The 17,952-nt window shown below is 35.1% G+C and overlaps 1 protein-coding gene across 1 annotated transcript in view; it reads right to left on the bottom strand.

Moving 5' to 3' along the window:
- The window catches only part of Tnpo-SR (transportin 3), a 605,621-nt gene that overhangs the window by 569,240 nt on the left and 18,429 nt on the right, over window positions 1–17,952 (bottom strand). Inside the window, exon 2 of the mRNA XM_090405918.1 lies at window positions 3,243–3,332. Coding sequence (XP_090262044.1) covers window positions 3,243–3,332 — 90 coding nt within the window. The remainder of the gene's footprint in view (window positions 1–3,242; window positions 3,333–17,952) is intronic.

Here is a 17,952-nt window from a genome sequence, read left to right as displayed (position 1 = left end):
AGGTTCAGTCCTAGGTACTGCTGGTTTGCAAACCTGCTCCGCTACTGTACTCTTGACTGAATGAGCTTTAAGACTTTTAGATTAACTATATCTAAGGGAGAATGGGGGAGAGGTGGGGGTTCTGTTGTCTGAGAGAGAGAGAGGAGAGCTATACAAGAAAGCAAAATTATTAATTAAATAGGCATAAAAACATATGAAGAATGCACAACTAACATAATAAAATACAGCAATCTCTCAATTAATGTGCCTTTTGTGTTCTTTAAAACAATCGTATTAATCAAATATAACCTATGAGAAAAAGTATAATTCATTCCTCGAATTTCTTTTATGACCTTTAATTTTTTTAATAAAACAATTAGGATATATCTCAAGGCCTAGTTAAAGGAAACCATGAAGCTGAAAGACAATAAAACATATTCAGAATATAGTGGATTGGTTTAAGAATACATTGTGATTGGTCAGTGAATTTAGAGCTCATGTAAAATTGGCGATTTTTTCTGTTTTATTATTTTTTCCTTAGAAAATTAGTGTTTTATAGTATGAGGGTGGTCTGAAAAGTTCTTGGCCTCAACCATAGATGGCAACACAATCGTCAAGATTTTTTTTTTTTTAAGTTAGAACATCTGTCATACGCATTCATGTGAAATTGCAAGTCATTCTATGAAGTAGTAGTTTGTTTTATACAGCTATCTGAAGCAAAAGTGTTGTCTGTATCCCTTGGAATGGATAAAACCGAGTATCGTGCAGTTATAAAATTCTTTGTAAAAGAAGGTTTAACGCCAAAAGAAATTCATTCGAAGTTCATAAAAGTTTACGAGCACTCTTCTCAAGGCCATCAACCCAATCCAATGAGTCCTGTTGGAGGGCTAATGGAATATATACAGCACTAGGAAAGGATTAAAAACTGATTTTAATGCTTCCAATATTTCACAACATCTTCAGGGATTACAAATAACTCTTGTAACACACACACCACACAAAAACAACACAATACTAAGTGAAACACATGGGTGACTCTGAAGTCCTATCTGAGCGGTGTGCCCTCTATGGGAACACCATCTTTGTAGGTGGCCTAGGATGTAACAACCTCTGACAATTATTGTTTCCCAAATTTTGGGTAGTTTTATGCATCCATATTTATTTATATTTGGTTGATTACTGAGTGCTACTGCAGATTCTAAAAAACAGTCTTTCATTTTTAAATTTAGTCGTGATTGCAGATGTATGATTTGTGTTCTTCTAAACAGATGGTCGCTGATCTACCTGTCTATTTGAAGTAAGCCAACTTACAGGAACAGGGTACTTTATATGCTCCAGGAACTGAGAGAGGAGAGAGCTGATCTTTGGTAGAACAGATAAGGTTAGTAAGTTTCCAGTAAGCCTTAACACATCAACAAGTCCACCAACACTAGAGTCTGACAAGAAGGTTCCAACAGTTGTGCTGGAGCAGGGTGTAGTTTCCATGGAGTGCACTGCCTTTTTACAGGTCTAATGATGTCATTGCTATAAAGCCATTTCCCTACATTCAGCACGCAGATGCACAATGTGGAAGTGGCAAGTTCCCATGTTTCTAAGAGTAGAACTCAGCATTCTTTCTACAGGATCCTCTATAAAGAGATGCATGCCAGACCTGTCTTTCGACTGGAGTTTTCAAACACAGGCTTAATTTAGCCTTGTTTAATTTCACCATGAACTTGGGCTATTTCATTTGGCAAGAAAAATTCTACAAAGCAAAATAGAGGGTGCAACCATGGACTCTGTGCTTTCTTCCCTCTGGCTAATTACTTCATGGAAACCTATCTTTTTAAAAGAGAAAGATTAAACTCTGCCCTGCATAGACTCACTGTTCAGCAATGTTTTATTGATGATATGTTCTCCATTTGATAATATGGCCTGGATACTCTCTCAACATTTTGAAACACATATAACAATCAACATCCCAGGATCCAGTTCACCTTAGCAAAGAAAAATAACAGTCTCCCTTTCCTAGAGACTTCAATTACATCCCAGGATGATGGACCCCTGACATTCACTGTTTACAGAAAACCCACGTACTCTGGTAGATACATTCAGAAAGTCAACGCCTCCCCAACAGGGCTAAAATTAATTAGTTCAGATAACAGTGCCCTCTCCACCAAACTTGACCACATTCAAAAACTCTTCTTAGCCAGTGGCTACAATTCCCACCATATCCAAAAAATATTAAAATCCAAAGCCACACATCTCCTCCAGAACAAAGACTACATCAAAGTTACCACCATTCCATATAGCTGAGGTTCATCTGAAAAAGCCAGCCTGGTTGGCAAAGTGGTTAGAGTATCTGCTCTCCAGCCATGAGGCTGTGGGTTCGAATCGCACCAAGGGCATGGATGTTTGTGATTGTCCTACTAACTAATTACCATAGGTACTGCTGTGATCTTTGATGGCTTTGTGCCATAGAAATTAAAATAAATAAATAAATAAAAAATCATCTGAAAACCTTACTAAAATCCCTCAAAAAAAAAAAAATATGCAACCTTACAACTACTTACAAACCATATAAAAATTTTCATCTCTTATCTGCTCTACCAAAGACCAGCAACACTCTACACCTGCAAGGTTTTACTTGCAGGTGTAGAGTGTTGCAGTTGTAAACTATCCTACTAACAGGAGGGACAACCAACATCAGAACTGCTGAACATGGGATTACATCTATTTACACCACTGCAGCCAGTCAGGACTTGGGAACCTTGCTTTGGACACATATCACAGGAACAGGATACAATGAAAGAAGATCACTCTATTCCATCACAACAAATATAAATATGAAGATTATTCCTTGAATCTGCTTCTGCCTTAAGAAACTACACAAACTTCAACAAATTTGGCTGCACGAAGTTGTTCCAAATTTGGGAAGCTCTCATCTTTCGAACTTCAGTCCAAAACACAGAACACCCATTTTAGCCCTCTAGAAAGGGCACTATTTAGGACTATAGGCTTACTTTCAGTCGACATGCTTCAGTTTCATTAGTCAGTGAAGTGCCTGTGTGTACATATCATACTGTGTTCCCTGCTGGCAATTTGACTTTGCCAAAACACTGAAAGTACTAATTAAATTTATTTTAGTTAATATTAATCTACATTGTAATATTTTTAAAAAATATAGTTATGAACCCCTGAGAACAATTATCATTTACATAACTAGAAAATATGTAACTGCATATTTGTGTGCATAGGTATGCACACACAAAATACAAACATACCTTGGTTCTCATAGTCTGAGCAGCAAAGTAACAGGATTCAAGATCCATTTTATGGTGAAGCAGTTCATCAGAAACTTTCCAGGCATAAACCTAGAAGAAAATTTTCATTCCATTATATCCCAAATGCTAACAACATTCTAAACTAGATTTCTCTTTACAATTTTAAATCAAATTAAAAGCAAGCAAATGTTGAAAGAAACAAAAGAACTGCTATTATACAAGTGTGTATATGCTAATATGCACCACAGGAAAATTGAAACTCTTCAACAGTACAGAAATTATGGAACTTTTATAATCTCAATCTGAGTTTTTTTTTTTTTTTTTTTTTTTTTTTTGTGAACCCACTCATGAAAGCTTGGCTTTCATGAGTGGGTTCAGAATTCAGCAAAAAATGCACCATCAATCTGACAGTCCAAATTCCTGATATATGCCTTCTGAGGTATATCCTATATATTCTTGGAGGGGAAATTAGGATTTGTTGATCAACTATACATGCAAGACATATAATACAGTAGTAGTAATATATGTGTGAACAAGTGATTAGGGAAGAAGAAGGAATCTGTTGATGTGTTCCCTTCAAGAGCTGGATGTTGCATTCATTAGCAAACAGTATGAGGGAAAGCTGTTCCACAAGTAAACAAAAGAAAAGAATGATAAGTTGGTTTGATAAGATTGCAGCTGAACTGTGTACAGATGAGTAGTAGTAGTTGATCATCTTACATAACAAGAAGGTGGAGGAATAGTGGAAGTCAGTTGGTTGGAGCAACATTCATGAAAATACTTATAAGACTCAGTACAACTATGAGAAACTGATTGAATGGAGTTTGTGACTCATTTGATCACTAAAACATTTCTCAAAAGATGAGAATGCTGTTTACTATCATTAGCAAAAACCATGGTTGGGATTTACAGGAGGAAGAGTGTGATAAAAGCATACAGCCAGGAGAAGGGGGGAGGGGAATGCAGTGAACATCTAGAGAGGAAACTGGCAGCTCATTCAAAAGGGCAAGATTTGCTGGGTGATATGCTATGGAAAAAGTAATGGAATCCCTATTAGTAATCACAAATGGTGGGACAACAGGTAATAAAGAAGTTGGTGATCTCCATCATTTCAGATATCAGTTGGATGATAGTTATAATTTGGATGCTGACTTGTAACTCCATGTTTAGAGACAATTGTGAGAAGGCTTGTTTCCAAGCTGTGGTAGATGCCAGACAAGTATGATAGCATGTGTAAGTGATACAGAATAGGAGTTAATTCTAGAGCCAAGTTTTTAGCATAGCCAAAAGTTTTAGACAATTTTCACAAACTTTAAGAAAACACATCAATCTACACATCTACAAAATGCACCAACAGTTTTTCAAATTTTGGCAATGATTGCCATATTTACAGATAATTGCTGTATTAACTAGAATGGCACTTTCTCTTCACTTAGAACTTTATCTTCATTTTTAACAACTGCAACACAACAGTAATACGAGGTAAGTTTAGCCTGCAGGCTCTTTCACTGTTCGACACACTATGTCTTCTTTTTTACTAGAATAACATCACCCTTTACTTTGAAGCTGACCTTCCATTATTAATAATAAAATATAATAATAGCTCAAAACAGTTTATAATTCACCGATGTAGCAAGCAACAACATTGTAAATAAACTGTTCACAGTCATAAAGCAAACTGAGCTGTGTTGTGCATATATGCTTTGTTCAACACAACTCATCACAACTTGCTTTTTGTTTTCTTTCTCTGTGAAAAGTGAGTCTTGTGGAGGAGCCAGACTCACTTTTCACAATGCACTCAGACGCATGATCTAGTCTTTGATCTTTGCAAGATAATTGTATATTTTAAATAACAATATTAAAAAAGCATTTATGTAAAATTTTCAAGAATTTAATTACATTAAGCCAATTCATATTGTAAGCTGTGAAAATAAGCTTAGGACAGTATTGTAATTACAACTACACATCTACTCAAGAGATAAAGAGAAAAATAAGATGTATAGATGTACTACAGTACTTAATTTGTGTTAGTTTTAATTTGTGAGAAAAGCACAATTATCATCATCATCATCAAATTCCTGCCATGTACCCTCAAGGGGTGTACAGGATATGATAGTACTACATGAAAAAAAATTACATCATTATTAATTTCCTATCTACAATTTTCCTCCAAATCAGTCTGTTACTTGTCAAGATTCCAACATTATCAGATCTTATATTTCTATCGTCTAAAGCACTTTGTACCGTATCAATCCACCTATATCTTGGTCTTCCTCTGGGTCGTTTTGCTGCCAACCTGGCAGAGAACACTTGTTTTGCTAACACTTGTTTAGCAAAACAAGCACAATTATTATTTTTTAAATATAATAATTGATTATATGTCATGTATATTTATATACATGTAAGGTTAATATTGGATTAAATGCATGCATTCATTTATTGGAAATGATAACTGTAATTTAATTTAAATGTATTCATGATATGAAAAACTTGTTTTTTCACACACTTTAAATGTGGATGATTTACTGTTTTCAAAAAAAGCGCTGTAACTATAACACTTAAGAGTAGCTTGTTTTTCTCACTTCATGACTAAAATGTAAACCAGAAGTGTAACGTCTGGAGTACGTGTGGAGTGAAAATAACACTATAATACTACTATGAAAGAAATTAGATTTCTGGAACTCAACAGTAGATATTTATAAAGTATTTCATATAGAATGAAAAATGTTTAACAGTTATTGTTATATTATGATAATGATGACAGAACACCTGTTTTGGGGCGAAGATACAGTAGGTTGAGTTTTAAACGATTGTTCATTTTTTCATAGTCTTTCACATAGAAAGAAAAATGAAATGATGAACCTTAAAGGAGATAAAATCAGATGGAAGAAAGTGAAGATTATTGATTCATGTTATGAATTTTAGACAAAACCAGCAACTATTACTGCAAGTGTTTTTGCAATTCTTTAAAAAGAAGCACTGTAGTGTTCAAATTAAGGATTTTACATCCAAATCTCCAAAGGCGGTTGGCCTCACAGAGAGTACTGCCTATGTTTTTGTGAATTTTATTATTTGTCTCTTCTATTAAATTATTGATAATGGATAATTTATATAAATTCACCCTTCATTATGAACAGTAAATGAAAGAAAACAAACTAAGTTGTGATGAGCTATATTTTGTTGAACAAAGTATGCCACAACACAATTCATTACAATGAATGTATTACTTTGTTTTGTGATATAATATTAAGTTTTATAAAACTTCAACTATAATAATACAACACTCCACCTTATGGCATTTTGCTTTATGACTGAACAATAAAGTTATGTATATGGAAATATGACAAAAAAATTCTCAGGTGTTTTATGTTAGTGGGAACAAATATATAAACCAGGCATCTTTTAAAAGACTACGATTTTGAACTATTGAAATTTACTGAAATTTACATAAAATATTCTCTACCTCTCTCTCTTACCACAGAATCATCTATTTTTATATACCAATCTCTCTCTCACACACACACACACACACACACGAGAAGTTTTGAAAACTACAGTACATTGCCTTTTTAATGTTAGTACCTCTTTAAATTGGAATCTGTATCTCAATACAATTAATACAAAACCCAAATTGTCATTAATACTATTTATCCATGAGTTATAACATTTAATACAAAAATACATCTCCTATCAAATCACCTACTAAATTTATCAACTCTGTGGATGGTGCAATCACTATTACCCACCAAAGTAATTTTCTGCAGTGAAATAATTCCTACATAAAGTAATATTACATTAACATATTACATCAGTGACCCCCCCCCCAAAAAAAAAAAATCACTAAGTACACTGCACCATAGCAGATTTTGGTTACTATATGTCATATTTAATTCAGCTATTTCTAATTGATTGCAGATGTGAACATGTTTTCCTCTGGGTGCACCAGTTTTCTCCTGACAAAAATAAACCAAATTTGAATACATTTTAGTTTCATTTATGCATATATCCTGGTATAAATAGGAATTTGTTATTTCATGGAGACTAACATTCATCTAGGGTACCAATGACACCCTAGATGGGTATAGGTCTCCTGGTGGTAGGTCAATGACCAGGAGTTGAAATGGTTTTAAAGCAAAATAAAATGTTCCTCTCAGAACAATTCAAAAGGAACTTTTTTTTCCCTTAATCATATGAACTAATAATCCCAGATAGAAATTTTTTTGTTATCATGAATTTTTTATCAATCCGGATAGATAGTTATCCAAATTGGAACGATTTACTTCTTCCTCTGAAGATATATTCGGGTCAGAGCAAAAAATTTTCCTCTCAAAAAATAATGTTCCATCTGAAAAATAAATAAATTAATAAATTAAATTAAAAAATTTAAAATGCACACACACACATATATATATATATATATATTGGAATTCATATTTACTCGGTGAAAAATGATATGGAAATTAATAAAGTTTGAATGACTAAACACCGAGAATAATAGAGAATGGGGTTTAATGGGAACACTACTAGTTTCGTTAATAAAACAACTTCTTCAGGTGTCCAACTACAAAGAATTATACACACAAAAAACTACAGAAACATTATATAATAACAACAACAGTCGACCTAATATTTTTCTTGAAGACTTTGAAGAAAAAGCAATTGGTTCGTCCACACTAAAACCTAAAATCTGGCTAAGTTTTATTGATGATGTTTTCCTCATTTGGGAGCACAGCCTAGATAAACTTAATATTTTTCTGGATCATCTCAACAACCTACATCACAAGATTAAATTCGCCTAGAAACCAAGAATCGTCTTGCTTTTTTAGACTTAAAACTTACAAGATGCTCTGACAATATCAAAATCTCCATCTTCAGAAAGCCTACAGATACCTTCATGCATCCTCCCATCACTACAATCCACAGAAATTTGGCATTATATCCACGCTGGCACATCGAGCCAGATCATTATTATCCGATGAGATAGAGCTTCAAAATGAACTTAATTTTCTAAAAAGGACCTTTCTCAACAATGGTTTCTCTCTAAAATATTGAAAAATTTCTTTTCCGCCATCGTCAACCTACTACGGAAGACTCATCCTCCCCAAGAGCGTACATCTCTTTGCCTTTTATCAGTTCCCTCTCTCCCACATTTCCTAAACTCTGTTCCATACTCAGTCGACCTAGAGAAAAACATCATTTCCTTCAGTACCCAGGAGTTTACAAGATTATGTGTAATTGTGGAAAGCCTTACTACAGTCAGACTCATAAATCTATCCTTTTCCATGTAGAGGAACATCAAAGAGATATATCCTACAACAGAACCTGAGCTAGCACTCTCTCCAGCCACATCCTATTCTCTATAAACTCCGAAGGCCGCCAACATCTTATAGACTGGTCTCAAAGTTCAAACATACATAAGTGTTATAATGAACTTGAGACGCATTCTCGAATCTAAAGAAATTTCACTTGATTCAACCCACCTGAATATTAGCCACAGCTACAATTTATTGATACACACATTTGTGCTATCTAATACTAGCGTTCTCACGATATCTTTTGCACGCAGTTATATAGAGCTGGAACTGTAGCACATAATCCAGTTTAAATTGTACCACAGTTTATATTAGATCTGTTGTCATTATTATGTAATGTATCTGTAGTTTTCTGTGTATATAATTCTTTGTAGTTGGACACCTGAAGAAGTTGTTTTATCAACGAAACTAGTAGTGTTCCCATTAAACCCCATTCTTTATTATTCTCAGTGTTTAGTCATTCAAACTTTATTAATTTCCATACATATATATATATATATATGAAAAAGCTTTAATGACTGATACCGAGAGAAAAAAAATTTTTTTTCATGGTACATTTGAAAAGATACTACTAGTTTCGTCGAATAGATCAACACCTTCAGGTATCACAATCAAAGAAATATATAAAGAATTACAGAAACTTAAAATTGTAAGAACAGAACAAGTACAAAAAAGACAGTAGCGTGTTTGAAAACAAAAAGCGACCTTGAGTTCCAAACAAACGTATACTACGCACTATCGCGAGTGCACCAATACTGAACAGACAGAGGCAACGTGTGCATCAGAGAGATTGAAACTTAGGCTGTTATTGATATGAGAAGAATCTAGAGAAATTTCTCTAGATTCGACAATCTTTCTCTTGAGTTCATCATAGCACACATGGATGTTAGAAGTTTGAGTCCAGTTCACAATGTGTTGGCGACCTTTGTCTGAGTTAAATGAAATGAGAACATGGCTAGAGAGAGTGCTAGCTCTAGTCCTGTTATAGGAGATATCTCTACATCTCTACGGTGTTCTTCCAAATGTAGAAGGATGGATTTAGCAGTCTGGCCATAGTATGGCCTTCCACAATCACATAAAATCTTGTACACTCCTGGAAACTGAGTTGGAAGATGTTTCTCTTTAGGTTTACTAAGTACTGAACGAAGTTTTGGGAGCATAGTGAAGCAAGTTCTGAAGTTAAACTTCTTGAGAATTTTTGCCAGTTTTGGTGAAAGAGAGCTGATGTAAGAAAAAGAGATGAAAGCTCTGGGGGAAGAGGGATCTTCAGAAGTAGTTGAGTAACTGGGGGAAAGAAATTTGTCAAATTTCTTAGGAGAGAAACCATTATTAATAAAAGTTTTTTAAGAAAAAGGAGTTCATTTTCAATTTCTGTTTCTTCTGTAAGTAAAGATTTTGCTCGGTGAGCTAAGGTGGAAATAATACCAAATTTTTGTGGGGGATAGTGATCGGAGGAAGCATGAAGGTATCTATCAGTATCAGTAGGTTTTCTAAAAATTGAGATTTTAATACTCTCAGCACATCTGGTAAGTTTCAGGGCTAAAAAGGGGAGGCAGTCATCGGATTCCAGTTCGAAGGTAAAAGAGATTTTTTTTTTTCATGACACTTGTTTAGGTGGTCTAAAAATAAATTGAGGTTGTTGACACCATCTTCCCAGATGAGGAAAATATCATCAATATAACGATACCAGAATTTTGGTTTAAGGTGGAAGGAGTTAATAGCTTTTTCTTCAAAATCACTGAGAAATATATCTGCGAGAATTGGAGAGAATGGGCTGCCCATGGCCAGACCTGAGTTTTGTAAGATCTTATTGTCATATTCGAAGTCTCCTGACTTTATGCAATGGGAGAGTAGAGCAAAGAATTTTTTTGATAATTTGTTCTTGAGAAGATCGAGGACTTCTTGAGCAGGTACATTTGTAAAGAGAGAAACAATATCGAAACTGGCCATTAAATCTGTTTTTTTAAATTTGATATCCTTGATTTTAGAAACAAAATCTGCAGAGTTTTTAATATATGAAGAGGAAATTCCAGAAAGATTTCTTAGAAAACTCACGAGATATTTGGAGAGGTTTTAGGTAGGAGAGTGTATGCCCTCAACTATAGGTCTGAGTGGGCAGTTTGTTTTGTGAATCTTGGAGAGACCATACAGTCGAGGGATCAAGGGATGAAGTGACCTAAGAGAAAGAGGAATGTTTCTTTGTAACTCCAAGGTGGTTTTTAATAAATTATTAGTTCTATTGTGTAGTTCAATCGTAGGGTCACTATTAATTTTTGAGTAAGTATCACTGTTTAAAAATTCCAAGATTTTATTATGGTAATCAGACTTGTCTAAGATGACGGTCGCATTCCCTTTGTCAGCGACAAGAATAACAATGTTATTATTATCTTTTAAAGACTTAATAGCTGCTCTATCAGAGTAAGAAATGTTCTCTGGTGGAGGTCTAGCTTTATTTATGGTGAAAATGGCTTCCATACGGAGGAGGAGGTTAGCTTCTTTGTTAGGTAATAAAGAAGCTGCCTTTTCTATCTTTGTTAAGAGATGTTCTTTAGGAATGGAAATAGGAGCAGTGACAAAGATGAGACCTTTAGCAAGTATGCTTTCTTCTGCCAAAGATAGTTGATGGGAAGAAACTGCCCACTCAGACCTATAGTTGAGGGCATACACTCTCCTACCCATAACCTCTCCAAATATCTCGTGAGTTTTCTAAGAAATCTTTCTGGAATTTCCTCTTTACATATTAAAAACTCTGGAGATTTTGTTTCTAAAATCAAGGATATCACAAACTTAAAAAAAACAAATTTAATGGCCAGTTTCGATATTGTTTCTCTCTTTACAAATGTACCTGCTCAAGAAGTCCTCGATCTTCTCAAGAACAAATTATCAAAAAAAAAACTCTTTGATCTAATCTCCCATTGCATAAAGTCAGGATACTTCAAATATGACAATAAGATCTACTTACAAAACTCAGGTCTGGCCATGGGCAGTCCGTTCTCTCCAATTCTCGCAGATATATTTCTCAACGATTTTGAAGAAAAAGCTATTAACTCCTTCCACCTTAAACCAAAATTCTGGTATCGTTATATTGATGATATTTTCCTCATTTGGGAAGATGGTGTCAACAACCTCAATTTATTTTTAGACCACCTAAACAAGTGTCATGAAAAATCTCTTTTAGCTTCGAACTGGAATCCGATGACTGCCTCCCCTTTTTAGCCCTGAAACTTACAGATGTGCTGAGAGTATTAAAATCTCAATTTTTAGAAAGCCTACTCATACTGATAGATACCTTCATGCTTCCTCCGATCACAATCCCCCACAAAAATTTGGTATTATTTCCACCTTAGCTCACCGAGCAAAATCTTTACTTACAGAAGAAACAGAAAGTGAAAATGAACTCCTTTTTCTTAAAAAAACTTTTATTAATAATGGTTTCTCTCCTAAGAAAATTGACAAATTTCTTTCCCCCAGTCACTCAACTACTTCTGAAGATCCCTCTTCCCCCAGAGCCTTCATTTCTTTGCCTTACATCAGCTCTCTTTCACCAAAACTGGCAAAAATTCTCAAGAAGTTTAACTTCAAAACTTGCTTCACTACACTCCCCAAACTTCATTTAATACTTAGTAAACCTAAAGAGAAACATCTTCCAACTCAGTTTCCAGGAGTGTACAAGATTTTATGTGATTGCGGAAAGCCATACTATGGCCAGACTGCTAAATCCATCCTTCTACGTTTGGAAGAACACTGTAGAGATATTTCCTATAACAGGACTAGAGCCAGCGCTCTCTCTAGGCACGTTCTCATTTCAGTTAACTCAGACAAAGGTTGCCAACACATTGTGAACTGGACTCAAACTTTCTCAAGATTCTTCTCATATCAATAACAGCCTAAGTTTCAATCTCTCTCTGACACACACGTTGCCTCTGTTACGTTTGTTTGGAACTCAAGCTCACTTTTTGTTTTCAAACAAACTACTGTCTTTTTTGTACTTGTTCTGTTATTACAATTTTAAGTCTCTGTAATTCTTTATATATTTCTTTGATTGTGATACCTGAAGATGTTGATCTATTCAACGAAACTAGTAAACTAGCAGTATCTTTTCAAATATACCATGTCATCTTTTTTTCTCTCAGTATCAGTCATTAAAACTTTTTCATAATATTCCAACCGAGCAAAAATTAATTTTGAAAATATATATATATATTATTATTATTATGTGACACCTCCAGGGAGTCCAAAGACTCATCGAGGGAGAGTGTGCCAACAGCATCGAACGATTGGTCCCCGTCCAACTATTATATATATATATATTGCAGATATATACGGGTCAAAATTAAAATCAAAATTAAAGTATCCCTGTTTGAAGCCTTGTAGAGTGCCACCCAGTGATCCAAATGCTGAGAAACTTTGTAGGAATACACTGTGCATGATATGAAAGCAATATCTGAGGGGGGGGGGGGATGTAGTTCCAAAATTCAATAGCAGGAGCAGTGTGATGTAACTAATGTAGATGCAATTTTTTATATGCATGATGGAGAAAAGCAATACAGGCATAAATAACACATTTTCATTCACTTCCATTATGCATTCATGGGTTGTACTGTTCAATGTGCTGCCTTTCCCAGTATGCCACAAACTGCATACTCTGCATAATGTGTTCAATGGCAGAAAGCAGCTGATCAAAACTGATGCTGCGCACATGCCGCATTATGCTGTCTTTCAGTGTTGGCAAGTTATCAGGATGATCACAATAAATAAACCCTGTCTTTGAGAAATCCCCAGAACCAAAAGTAACGGTGGGGGGGTTGAGATCAGATGAATAAGATGGCCATGCAGTGAGGAATGCACAGCTGATCACTCTGGCTTCCATGAAATGTTCTTGAAGAATCTCCTGTACAGAATGACTAATGTGTGGAGGGGTCCCAATTCTGCATGAAAATGACTGAATCCATGCACAGGCGCTGCTGTAGCACAACAAAACTATTTATCATACTGCACCTCTCAGCAGAAACTGAGAAGGTCATAGGACCCAAATGGTGAATGGCCTCAAAGAAGAATGGGCCAATGATAAACAAAGCTGTAAACCCACACCAGAAACTTTGGATGAATGCAAAGGAATTTGTTGGATTGCATGTGGGTTTTGCATAGCCCATACCCAGCAATTGTGGGTATTCACAAATCCATTCAGGTGAAAGCCTCATCTCCCCACCTAATTATCCATAGCCACACAGCATCCAACTCCACTTGAGCAAGGAAAGTTAAAGCGAACATCAGTCAACTTTCCTGAAGGTGCAACTCCTGTGTCAAGATAATCTTGAATGAGTAGAAATGCAGAATCTTCCATAGAATTTTCCAGACAGTTGTGTAAGGCACATCCATGTCTTGATACAGTACATGTACTGCAGGAGTCAATGCTATTATTCATGGCTTGCTCAAAAATGGCAGTGACAACTTCATTCACTTGTTGTGAATTGATTGATTTATGACCTCTTTCAGGTCTAACTTGCAACAATCCCATTTCTTCAAAACGACTAATCATTCATCGCAGAACACATGGAGACAGTGAAACTCGTCAACATTTGTTCAGGAGATGAAATTTACAGTACAACAACAGCATTGTAAATGTTTAGGTAGTACAGCTTCTTGTGACCATCTTTTTAAACCCTCCTGGCTACTGTCAAGTTGCATGATATGCAAATTCCATATATTTGGAGTTTGTAACATCCTCTGGTGGTGCATTTTGGAATTACTTTTTTTTTTCTCAGATACTGCTTCTGTATGATGCAGAATGTATTTTTGCAAAGTTCCACATCATTTGGATGACTGGATGGCACTCCACAAGGCTTAAGAAGGGATACTTTAATTTTGATCACCCTACATACATACATATATACACACACACACATTATATATATATATATATATACACATACACATTATATATATATAATGTGTGTATAAAAAATATGAATATATATACATATATTCATATTTTTATATACTGACTTAGATCCGAGAGTTAGAACAAACAATTAAATTTATTCACAATGCAACATGTTTCGTCGGAAGGCCGACTTCTTCAGGTGTTAAGAAACACAGAAAGCAAATAAAAAACACTATAAAGATACATTGTGTCACTGAAATTCGACTATTATAAACTTCAGTTAACTTTGAACTGGAGCTACAGTCCGTGTTAAAGTTCTATTGTTAGACATCTGTGTGCGTGTGACTTCACGAGTGCGCCAAAATCTGATAGCAGAGTTGAATGAGTCCAGTAAATAACTAAGGTTACTGTTTATATGATGATGGTCCATAACAATTTCCTTAGACTCGACTATGTGGCATTCTACTTTGTTGTGGCATATAATGAAGGTATGAAGTTGTTGTCCAGTTTATCTCATGTTGGCTGCCTTCATTATTTGTGTTTACTGAAAACAGGACATGACTTGACAGGGCACTTGCTCTAGTTCTTTTGTAGGCAATGTCTCACTGGTGTTCTTCGAGATGCAGGAGGATGGATTTCTCAGTCTGGCCATAGTATGGTTTACCACAGTCACACATAATTTTGTCCACTCCTGGGAACTGTAGATGTAAAAACGTGCTTCTCTACTCTTCCCAAATTAAGATCAATTATAAGCAAACACAAACCAGCTCACAACCATCTACAGTTCCCAGGAGTGTACAAAATTACGTGCAACTGTGGTAAGCCATACTATGGCCAGACTGAGAAATCCATCCTCCTACGTCTCGAAGAACACCAGAGAGACATTGCCTACAAAAGAACTAGAGCAAGTGTCCTGTCACGCCATGTCCTGTTTTCAGTAAACACAAATAATGAAGGTCGCCAACATGAGATAAACTGGACAACAACTTCAAACCTTCATATATGCCACGACGAGGTAGAATACCGCATAGTCAAGTCTAAGGAAATTGTTATGGACCCTCATCATATAAACAGTAACCTTAGTTACAATTTACTGGACTCATTCAACTCTGCTATCAGATTTTGGCGTGCTCGTGAAGTCACATGCGCACAGATGCCTAACAATAGAACTTTAACACGGACTGTAGTTCCAGTTCAAAGTTAACTGAAGTTTATAATAACTGAATTTCAGTGACATGTTTCTTTATAGTGTTTTTTATTTGCTTTCTGTGTTTCTTAACGCCTGAAGAAGTCGGCCTTCCAATGAAACATGTTGCATTGTGAATAAATTTAATTGTTTGTTCTAACTCTCGGATCTAAGTCAGTATATAAAAATATTAACATATCCCAACTAAGAGTTAATATAACAGATATATATATATATATATATATATATATATATATATATGTAGAAAGTATTTTACCTTGGTATAATAAATGTTAAAGATACCAAGCTATTTTAAACCTGGTTATATATATATATCTGTTATCTTACTTGGGATTAGGAGTAAAATAACCAAGTTAATAAAATTACTTGGTAACCCTGAATGCATATCTATCTATCTACCTATCTATATATATATATATATATATATATATTAGGATAACCGAGTTATTTTATAAACTTGGTTATTTTAACTCCTAATCCCAAGTATGCAAACAATTAAGTTTGCGCCTGAAACAATTCAAGTCTAAAGATGATACAAATAAAGATGATGTTGTATCATCTTTAGACTTGAACTTTGTTTCAGGCGCAAACTTAATTGTTTGCATACTTGGGATTAGGAGTTAAAAGAACCAAGTTTATAAAATAACTTGGTTATCCTAATATACAATATCCCCAAGGTAAAAATTTATTACACACACACACACACACACACACACACACACACACACACACACACACACACACACACACACACACACACACACACACACACATATATATATATATATATATAGATATTTTTTTTTTATTTATTTATTTAACTTGTTAAAATAAACATTACACGATAGGTAACAAGGACTATTTACATATTATATATTATAAGTTTTTAAGTATATATATTTCAGAGAAGAAACATTTTTTTTTTTTCCGGGTGTACAATACAGAATGCAACAAATGAATTAAAAAATTTACAGTTCAGTTTCAGTCTGAGTTATCTTTCAGATGAAGCACATTGTCGTCGTCAATCCAGAAGAGGGTACCAGTCGGATTCCACGCCTCTATGAATTTCGCGACAGTTCTTGTTTCTTTGAAGTGCTCAAGTTCCAATATCAGCCTGCTTTTTAGTTTCCGACGGAGGATATACATGAGGGTTTGTGCAGCTTCAGTGATGGATGGGTGCTGGTTACTTTTTGTCTGTTTTAGGTAGAAGCTGTAGATGACGGCCTTAGTGCAGATGAAGAGGAAATTGCATGTTCTGTGTCTGTTTTCTTCTGTGTGGACTAAATTCCAGTAGTCTTCTTGGCTGTGTGCGTAGTTACAGGTGCTCGAGGCAGTATTCAGGGCATAGGTGATTATCATTTTGTTTGCGGGACAGGTCAGATATGTGTGTTCCAAGGTACCTGAAACGTCACAGAATAGACACAGATCCGTTTCTCTTAGCTGAAATTTGTAGAGCTTAGAAGGAGTTGGCAAGATGTTGTGCCATAGTCTCCACTGTATATCGGAATCTGGTTTGGCACATTTTGATTTATATGGCAGATCCCACTGAAAACTGTTTGGTATATGCAGCCTTGTAGATGAGAGTGTTAAGGCTGAGTATAAGAAGGGCGAGGATGGGGACACTGACATGAGGAAGTGGTATATTTTCTTGTAGTTGAAGGGAAGAATTGGAAGTGAGGCTTCAGATTGTACAAGATGAAATATTGGCCCCGACCAGTTTCTATGAGGAATACGGATTTCCTGAGGTGTAGCGACCTTTTTCCTGAGGTGTAGTGAAGCCACCTCTATCTATCTATAGATAGATAGATATGCATTCAGGAACATTGACTTGGTTGTTTTGATACATTTTTATAGAGATTTAATGACTAAAACCGAGAATAATTGTAAGGCTTTAATGATATAAAACACTACTAGTTTCAGCTTTTGACAGCCTTCTTCAGGTGTCTTCTAAAAATAGGAAACAGCAATAAAAACACTGAAGTTCAAAACTGAGAAGCACAGGAAAATTGCAGTACATAATTGACATGACAACGTTTTTTCATGTCAATTATGTACTGCAATTTTCCTGTGCTTCTCAGTTTTGAACGTCAGTGTTTTTATTGCTGTTTCCTATTTTTAGAAGCCACCTCGGTTTTAGTCATTAAATCTCTTTATAAAAAAAAATATATATATATTATTAAAAAGTTTTAATGACTGATACCGAGAAATAAAGAGATGACATGGTATATTTGAAAAGATACCACTAGTTTACTAGTTTCGTTGAATTGATCAACATCTTCAGGTATCAACAATCAAAGAAATATATAA

This window comes from Typopeltis vanoorti, chromosome 16 (assembly GCF_054136105.1).
Source record: "Typopeltis vanoorti isolate ZY-2024b chromosome 16, IOZ_Tvanoo_1.0, whole genome shotgun sequence".
NCBI classification, from domain to species: domain Eukaryota; kingdom Metazoa; phylum Arthropoda; class Arachnida; order Uropygi; family Thelyphonidae; genus Typopeltis; species Typopeltis vanoorti.
Note: the sequence above shows the minus strand (reverse complement) of the source record. Positions and strands in the feature narration are given on the sequence as shown.